Source organism: Equus asinus, chromosome 12, assembly GCF_041296235.1.
Source record: "Equus asinus isolate D_3611 breed Donkey chromosome 12, EquAss-T2T_v2, whole genome shotgun sequence".
Classification (NCBI taxonomy): Eukaryota; Metazoa; Chordata; class Mammalia; order Perissodactyla; family Equidae; genus Equus; species Equus asinus.
This window is the reverse complement of record NC_091801.1, coordinates 83036231-83045479: the sequence shown is the minus strand read 5'-3', so window position 1 is coordinate 83045479 and position 9249 is coordinate 83036231. Positions and strand designations below refer to the sequence as shown.

Here is a 9249-nt window from a genome sequence, read left to right as displayed (position 1 = left end):
ATTGTCATTCCAGGCCTCGCCTTTGCCCAGGCTGAACCCGGGCTTTATCTAAAGGGGAGGGATGTCCGTGGGTCCTCTCAGCAACTCAATTAATCCTCCATCGGAAATTCTAACACAATCAATTTGGGGAGCCGGCCGACACCATAACACAGTAATTAGGAACAACTTTCAACTCTCGACTTCCTTTGAAGATTGTAATTGCAATTAATTAAACATCCTCGCTGCTCCTCAGAGTCTGTTCCCGAGGAAACTGGAGCAGAGGCGGGGGTGGGGCTGCCCCGACCCTTGTTCCCAGCAGCCCAGGAATAGAGCAGGAGGCGGCTCCTTTGAATTTCGAAGGACGGGGTGTCTCCTGCCTCCCTGGGAAAACTGTGGCAGCCGTGAGGGAGAGAAAGCCCAGCCTCGGGGCTCTGAGCTGACGCCCCAGAGTCCTGCCCTCCCCCTCCCCCTGAGCTCTGCCTGACCCAGAATGGAAGGGGGACCCCTGGATGCCCAGCTCCTGTGCTCAGCAAGGTCACACCCCCGGGTCACATTCACACATTCTGAAACTATCCACTGAGCCCCCTCTATTGTTGAGCAGGGTTCCCGGTGCCAGGTTCCCCAGCAAAGGTTGACAGGTCCCCCCCCCGCCGCCCTCTCAGGGCTGCAGCCCCACAGCTGATGCTCACCACCTGCAAGGCCATTGGCACCCAAGTAAGGGAGATGGAGAGAAGGTGTGTTCTGGGGCTGAGCCGAGAGAGAGCAGGCAGCCTGGGCTCCAGGGGGTAAGCAGGCCCATGGACAGAGGAGGGGCGGCCACCACAGCTTAAGACAAGGGGACAAGTGATGGCCCCTGGGAGAATAGCCAATCCTGGTGGAAATGGCTGCCCTCTCTCTGCTGGGTTCCTGCCATGTTCCAGGCTGGCCCAGGGGCCTGCCCGCCCAGATCCCCCACATGCTGCCAATAATCCTTGAGGAGGAACTGTGACCATGCTCCCACTGACAGCTGAGGACCCGAGGCCAGAGAAGAGAGTCAGTGGGTCGGGGACCCAGTATTCAAACCGAGGTCTGTGGTCCCCCAAAGCCTGGGTGGTAGCTGCTGTCCCCTCCGTGACGCAGAGCCTGACGTCACAGCAGGTGGCCCCTGACACGACAGCCACCATATTCCAGCACAGACCACGGGGCTTTGCTCTGAGAATATGGCAGAATCTTCTGGCAGGTCAGTGGTGGGGGTGGGGGCACAGTGATGCCTCCCAGACCCAGGATCTATGACTTTAAAAGGAGGTGTTTCCCTCCCCCTCCCAAAAATAACAAGAACAATAATTCTTACAGCTCTAGCCCCGCCTCCTACGACTTGAAAGCCAGACAGCCGGAGAAGACAACGGAGCCAGCCGGGAGAGGCACGTTGCCCCGGAAGATCATGCCTGAGGAAAGTTAGAGCAACCAGGCACGAACGTGCTCTGAGCATCCCAGCAGCCAGAGCAAAAAGGGCAAGGCGAGGGATCCACAGCTCTCCCTATGTGTGAGGGAGGGAAGAGGAGAAGCTGAGTCCCAGAGGGACTGCCCAGGCCTTCGTCGAGAGGACAGTGAGCGGGGTTGTTCTGATGTCTGCCCAGCCCCCAGTCCATGAGCCCCTTGATGCAGGCAGTGTCTTCCCTGCCTGGATGCTCAGCCCCAGAACTGGACCCCACAACCAGCAGGCGCTCAGAAAACAGATTCTGCTTTACACAAAAGGGCAGTTTCTGAGCATGCTTCTCCATAGGAGCAGCATTTCTAAGTGGAAGAGAAAAATGTTTGATTTGGCAGAAAAAGCCAGCCCTGGGGCCAAATCCCACTGCTCACACCACCTGGCTGTGATGAACGTGGCAATCATTCCCCATCATCCCTCCCATCCTCCTGGGCCACCATAGTGTTCCTGGCCTTATTCTTACAAGTCAGTCAAGGTAATCCCACCCTCAGCCACAGGGAACACAGGCCCAAGCCAGGCAATGCATGTTACTCACTGGATCTAACTTTGAGCCCCTGGATCAAACCTTACCTGAAGTTCAGTTGCTCAGTTTAGTTTTGGACCTTCCAGTTACATGAACTGTTTTTGAAATTTTTGTGGTTTAAGCCTATTGAAGCCGGGCCTTCTGAGGTTGTAACACGGCGTTTTAATAACACACTGACATATGCCCGTGGGGGAGTCCCTTCACCTCTCTAGACCTCAGTGTCCCCATCTGTCCACTGACCTCAGGAGCTGCAGTGAGGACGAAGTGATGCAGCATGTGTGAAAGGGCTCTTGAACCCTAGAGCGTGGTGCCCCCATCAGGAGGGTGGCTGTTCATCAGTCCCTGTGTCCCCCTTCTCGCACACTCTGCTCTGGCCTCACAGGCCCTGCTTCTGGTCCCTTGACCCTTAAAGCTCTTATCCTGCCAGCCTTTGGCCGTGCTGGCCCTCTGCCTGGAGCACCTCTCCCAGTGTTCACATGACTGGCTCCCCCCTCATCCTCCCCATCTTCCTTTAAACACCACCTCCTCCCAGAGGCCTTCCCTGACTACCCCATTTGAAATAGGGTCTGTCCCCATTCATCTCCTTCATAGGATTTACTGCTGTGTTTCGCTCTTTTTTTTTTTTTAATCATATTTGTTTCTTTATTGAGTTACTCATTTGGGGTCTTTGTCCCCCAGGTCAAAGCTTCTCAAACCAGGGGTGGTAAAGGACCAGCATTTTTATTCCCAGTCTGTCACAGACCAATACTTTCATAGACTACATTAAAAATACACTTCTAGAAAAATTTCTACTCAAAAAAACATACTAAATATAAACCCTAAATTCTTATTATTACATTTTACGGTCATAAATTACTCTGCCAACTTGCTATAAAGGTTCCTGAATGGTTCCTCTCTGTTTCCGCTGTTTTCGGGAGGAGTGCCTGCTCCACCCCGGGGGGCAAGCTGAACTGACAAAGACTCAACGCCCCGGGAGGCAGGGGCTACAGTCTTGGCTCCCTTGTCCCTGGGGTAGGGCAGCCCGCCACCCGCTGTCCCCCTGGGCCGCGGCGCCTCCAGCTGCGCCCGGGGTCATTTGCTGTGGCTCACACTCTGCTGGGCTTCCTGCCTTCTCTGTCTCTCTGCCTCCCTCCCCGACTCAAGTGTCGCCTCCCAGACAAACCTCCTGCACTCAATTCCACGTTTAGGGGCTGCTTCCGGGGGAATCCAAACAATTAATATACAATACAGGATATGCAATCCCAAGTGTCACGGGTGCAGCTGCCCGATGCAACTCAAATGCACGTGTGTTACCCTGTAACTGCTGTGCATCCCTGTGGAAGCCACGAGACAAGTCGGCAGGCAGCAAGGAGCCTGGAGCAGCAGCCAGGGGTCTTACGGGCCCCCCAGAGCAGGAGGGGGAAGCTGGAGACCCCTCTTCCAGGGCCCGGGTCCTCCTCCTCCTCCAGAGGTGGGCATTTCCTGTCACTGGTGCTCCAGCAAACCAAGCAAGGCTCAGAGAAACCATGTCTGCCCACAGCCAGGAAGCTATAAATAACTCCTGGATTAGAAGAAGGGGAAAATAAGCTCTGATTCCATCTGCACTTGCTGAGAACACGCCCTCCCAGCCCGCGCGCCCCCGCACACCTAGACCCCAAACCCCCAACCAGAGGAAGCCTGGGGGCCCTGCGGTCAGAGGAGGAAGCCACCAGGTCAGCATGCAGTGGCTCTGTCCTGCGGTCAGCCGGCGGTGGCAGACAGGCCTCTGCCAGGGTTTGTCACCTGCAGAGGGAGAGGCACCCAGGATGGAGGCCGGATCCCAGTTCTGGGATCAGCCAATTCTCTGAGCCCCACAAGGGGGAAGCAGGAGGCACCCTCTTCTCCCGAGAGCCAGCAGGGGGCGGGCAGCCGGGGCGGCAGTTGTGGGGACCGTGACAAGTGGCATTCCCACCTTGGCGTCCCTTTCTCGGTCACATCCTCTGCTCCCATTTCCTCTGTACTCTCAGCTCCTCGTGTGCCTTTCTCTGCTCTGCCACCTGTTGTCCTTCCTTCTACCTCTCCATCTATCTCCTGTCTCCCCACATCCACCTCTCCATCCATCTATCCCCTCTCCCCGCATCCGGATGCCCCTCTGTCTTATAAAAGGGCAAAACCGCTGAACTGGAGTCAGACACACAGGGAACCAGATGCCAAGTGCTTCTTGGAGGAGCCGAGACCTCTGCGTCCTGATCCGTGGGATGGGGACGCTAATCGGCACCGCGGGGCTGCGGCTAAGATCCCAGAGGGCAGGCCCTGCGGGTGGAGGGCACGGCCCCTACCCCCACCCCCACCCCCAACCCAGGTCCTCTTCTCCAAAAGCCGCTCCAGCGCGGCCGGCCTGCTCCCGTGGCCATTTCGGTTTCACTCCTGCATGCCCTGTCCGCTGGAGACCCATGCGGGTGTCCCGCAGCACCGCTGACCAGGTCCCCGCCTCCTGTCCGGGCGCAGGGGTCCAGCGGGCACCGGATGCCTGTCCAGGTGCGTGCAGCAAAGAGCCTGGGGGGCGGCAGAAGCAGAGGCAACTTTATTGACTTTCTCGGGGCCGCCGGGGGCTGGCCCAGCCGGGGGGCGCCGCCGCGGGGGTGCCGGCCTCGGCCCCAGGCGGGAGCAGCATGAGGCCAGGGGGCTGGCCGGCGCCCGCGTGCGCGTAGCTGCGCGCCAGCCTCTCCAGGCGCCGCTTGCGCTCGGCCGCCTGCGCCGTGCTGTGCAGGGGCCGCAGCAGCGCGGGGGGCGGCGCGCCCGGGCCCCGCAGCAGGAAGTCGAAGCCCGCGCGGTCGTGGGGGTCGTAGAAGAGCGGCCCGCGGGCCGGGTCGGGCCCCGGAGGCCAGGCGAACGGGAAGGGCAGCGTGAAGTCCTCGGTGAGCAGGCGGATGGCGAAGTCGTCCTCCTTGCCCAGCGCGCGGTAGGCGCGCCCGATGCCGCGGAAGTGCGCCTCCCAGAGCTGCGCGTCCCCGCCGTAGATGTCTGGGAAGGGGGGCTCCGGGGGCGCGGCGGGACCTGCGGGTGGGGTCAGGGGAGGGGAGGAAGGTAAGTGACCGCTGTGCAATAGGCAGAGCCGCCAGGCCAGACGGGGCGGCGAGCAGAGAGATCGGAGGCCCTGCCGCCTGGCTGGGCCTTGGAGGGCCAAGGTGAGGGCCACGTGCTGGCCGAGAGGGGAGGAGGAGGCGCATTTTCGAGGGGACAGCACCAAGAGACTGTGAAGGGCAGAAAGGCAGAGTATACACAGCTGAGTATTACTTGGGCGGCAAATCCCAGATTGAGGGGGGAGTCTGGACAGTTTGGCGAGGCTGACGGTGCAGGGCCTTCCTGAACAAGCTCCTGATGCTGCGCTCATCCCACAGGTAGTGGCGACCGGACAAGGGGTGACCAGGTCACTCTCAGTTGAAAATTGATCCTGGGTTGTGCAGGGCGTGGACTGTGGGGGCCCAGCCTGCAGGTGGGGTCAGATCCAGGTCAGGGTGAAGTAAGGACGAGGACAGAAGCGCTCAGCTGGGCGGAGTTTGAGGGGCTGAACACCAGGCCGTGTGGATCCGGGTGGGGAAGAGTTGAAAGATGCTGTTCTGTGCCCACACCCTGTCCGGCCGCTGTGCCCAACTCTGCGCCCCTCGATTCAGGAGAGACCCCTTTGTTCTTTCCTTCCTTCGTTCGGTCATTCAGCAAACGTGCTTATCCCTGGGCACACTGAAGGCAGCGACGCAGCCACGGGCCCTCCTCGAGGACAAGCCCAGAGAGGGATGTAGACAAGCCTCCGGTGGACACAAGACAGCCTGGGCAGCTCCCAGAGAACAGGCAGACTGGGGGCCCCGGGAGGAGGGAATGGATGAACCTGCTCAAGGCTCTGACGTGAATCCTCAGGTCCTTCTTCCAGCATCCCGAGAGGGGGGGGCGACAATATTCAGTCCATTTTAAGGGCGAAGATACAGACCCAGAGAAGTCACACACAGAGCCCGACTCAGACCTCGGCTGGTGTCGCTTTCCACTGTGCCACACCCTTCTGGCTCCAGAGGCTCCTGGTGGTGACCATCTTCCCCTTCATACAGACCCTCCAGGGACACCTGCCGTGTGCTGGACCAGCACTGTGCCAGGCACCAGCTACAGCCGTGGACAGCACACGCTCAGCTTCTCGTGCACTCCTGGGCAAAGAGCCGGCACACCTGAGTCGGGGGTCCTACCTTCCACCTGTGAGTGCCTGGACTAGCCATTTAGCTTCCTTGTGCCTCAGTTTCTCCTTCTAAAAAGTGGAAACCATCAAGCCTGTCCTGCCACCTTCACAAATGAGAAGGCACTGATGAACCTGCTTTGTCACGGAAAGTGCTCTCCTGGCTCAACCCCGCCGACAAGGCCCCAAAGCGACTGTGCCCACCAGGAGCCTCTGACCGCGGCGGCCGCCGGCCTCCGCGCCCAGCACCTCGGACAGCTCCGAGTCAGCTGGCAGGAGCCTCGGACCCTGATGGTCTGAGAGCCAGTCTTACCCAGGGCAGCCCCTCCTGTCCCCTGGGATGCTCCCTGCCCGCAGGCCCCAGGGTGAGCGGCGGGCCTGGCACTTGGTACCAGCGGTGGAGCAGGCAGTCAGGGGAGGGGCTGTGGGGCGTTGCTGTGGGCTGGGGGTGAAGGAAAGCTGTAGAGAAAAGGGGAGCTGTGGACGGGGCCCCCAGGAGAGGAGAGGAGAGGGCCCCGGGCACCTGAGAGGGGTGACACTGTGTGACTTGCACTTAGCCAGGTGAGTCTGGCTGTTGTGGTGCAGACAGGTGAGGGGTGAGGGTGGCAGCAAGGGCACCATGGGACAGCCAGGGCGGTAATCCAGGGGGGAGGGGCTGGGGGCTCTGCCGGGGTTGTGCCACCGAGCAGTGCTCAGATTCAGGCCGTCTTGAAGACAGAACCTGGAGGATTTGTCGATGGAGGGGATGGGGGCAGGGAGGGGAGAAAGAGGAGGATGCTGAGGCTTTTGGCCTGAGCAGCTGGAAGAAAGGAGGTCCCATTCACTGAGACACGGATGGCTGAGCGCGGGGTGAGAGGGGTGGGGGGTTAAGAGTCTCGTGGGCAGATGGACACCTTTAGACCGGCCGGAGAAGAGGTACGGAGGACAGGCGGCTGTGAATCTGGAGCTGGGGTGGGGTCTCCAGGCTGGAGACGGACACCTGGGAGATGGCAGCTAAAGCCCCAGAATGGATGAGATCACCAAGCATGTGAAGATAGAAAGAGAAGGGCCTGAGGACCAGCCTGGGGCCCCCGCCCTCACCAGGTCAGAGGAGAAGGAGCAGCAGTGATGCTGGAGAAGAACCAGGAGGGGTTCCTGGGAGCCAAGCGAGGAGCAGGGCCATCCTGAGCCACGACCTGCCACTGGGTCAGGGCAAACGAGGCCTGAGAACTGACCATTTAGCAACGCGGAGGTTATCAGTGACCTTGAGCAGAGCTGCAGATGAAGGTTCGAGCGGGTTCAGGAGCAAATGGGAGGGAAAGCTGGGGAGGCAGTGAGTGCAAATAACCTTCTCAAGGAGTGATTTCACTGTAAATGGGGAGCAGGGAAATAGGGCGGGAGCTAAAAGGGAAGTGGGGTCAGGAGACAGGATAAATAGCGGCAGGCTTTTATGTTGATGGGGAAGATCGGGTAAAGAGAGACAGCCGCAGGGGAGGGAGGGTGGCACTGGCGTGAGGGGCAGGGAAGCCCAGTGGGCAGTTGGCCTCAGCTGGGAGCAGGGGTGAGTTAGGCAGGGGGCAGGCGGGGGAGGAGGGGGTCCCCGGCACAGGGACAGGCGGTGCTGGGAGCCCGTGGGATTCCTCTCCCATGGCTTCAGTTTCTCAGTGAGAGAGGGCGCGAGGCCAGCGGCGGAGTGCGAGGAGGCATAGGGGGGTGGGGCTGGGAGAGACAGAAGGTGCAAGGTTGTTGCTAGGAGAGAGCGAGTGACTGGACAGTGGGGGAATGCAAGGGACCCCGCGTCCGAGGCCCCCGCCGGGCGCAGTCAAGGATGTGGAGGGAGCCGCAGCGCGGTCGGGCTTACCCCAGCTCGCTCAGCTGTACGGAGCGGCTGCGGAGAGGGCAGAGAGTTGGGGGGCTGCCAGGCTGGTACAATGAAATGAGAGGAGGAGGGTGTGTGTGCCTGAGGGTGAGCAGAGCAGGAGGAGGACAGGTGGGCGGAGGCAGAAATGCGCCGACACTGGACTGCGGTTTGCCCGGGGGCGCTGGGGTCCTGCTCTAGAGGGTGTGAGCTGGGGCCAGACTCCCGGGGTTGGGGTCAGGGCCGGCTGCAGTCTGGGTACTGACAAGGCCAAGGGTGTGACCAGGGCTGGGTGTGGGGATGAGATACTTGGAGAGGAGCCTGCAGCACTGGGGCTGGGACCAGGGAAGAAATCACCAATGTGAGGACAGCAGAGATGGAAAGAGGGGCGGGGATGAGAGTCCAAGATTCAAGGTGAGGAGTGACCTCGGTGGGGTGAATGACCCGTCGCCCCTCCCCAGGACCTGGGATCCAGCACTGGGGTTTGGGGGAGGCGGTGGTGGAGGGAAGCTAGAGAATGATCTAGAAGGGGCCCTGAGGAGTGAGGAGAGCCCTGGACCACCTCCAGGCTCAGGGGTCCGAGGGCTGCGGGACCCCCAGGAGGGCTGCAGGGCAGCGGGTCCTGCAGGAGAGTGGGAAGAAGGGACTGTTGGAGATGAGGCCAGTGCCCCCGTGCCGGCCCTGTCCTGCTGTGTGACCTTAGCAGAGCGTCCCGCCCAGGAGAGGGAGTGTGATGGCTGCACCCTCGGGATGCCCCCTTCTCCTCCCTTCCTCCCCTGCACCGTGTGTCTCACCTGGAGTGGCTACAGAAGGAGGGGGCAGACCTGCTGAACTGGGGTCCCCGGAACAGGGGGAAGCCATGGCCGCAGGCGCTGGCAGGGCCAGGCTTGTTTACCTGGCTGCCCAGGAGACTCGGGGAGGGGCCTTCTAGGGGCAGAGAGAACCTTGCATTTAAAGGGGCCCCACCTGGAAGTGGCCTGGGGCTGGGAAGGGCCTTGGGGGGATCCGCAGGCACAGTGGCCTCTCCCCCCGACCCCTGCGGTTCACCTGGGCCTGCTCAGGGACCATGGCGTCCCCACCCTGGCCCACAGAGACCTCCAGCCCGGCCCTATAACCTGCCCATGTTGATCGGCCCCCACGCCCCTCCTTCCAGCTCTGCTCAGGTCAGTCTGGTGTCCATGGTCCCCCGTCCCATATGTGCTCACGGGGCAGCAGAAGCCGTGATCCAGCTGAAGCTGGCAGCCTGTCCTGACCTCGGGCACCCC

General features: G+C 61.0%; 1 protein-coding gene across 1 annotated transcript; it reads right to left on the bottom strand.

Annotated features, from left to right (window-relative positions):
* Positions 1-4299: 4299 nt before the first annotated feature.
* Positions 4300-8899, bottom strand: C12H8orf90 (chromosome 12 C8orf90 homolog). Its single transcript, XM_070480946.1, has 2 exons — positions 8779-8899; positions 4300-4985 (listed from the first exon to the last, which is right to left on the bottom strand). The coding sequence occupies exons 1-2, from the start codon at positions 8843-8845 to the stop codon at positions 4513-4515; spliced, it is 540 nt and encodes a 179-aa protein (XP_070337047.1). The 5' UTR covers positions 8846-8899; the 3' UTR covers positions 4300-4512.
* Between the last annotated feature and the right edge of the window lie 350 nt (positions 8900-9249).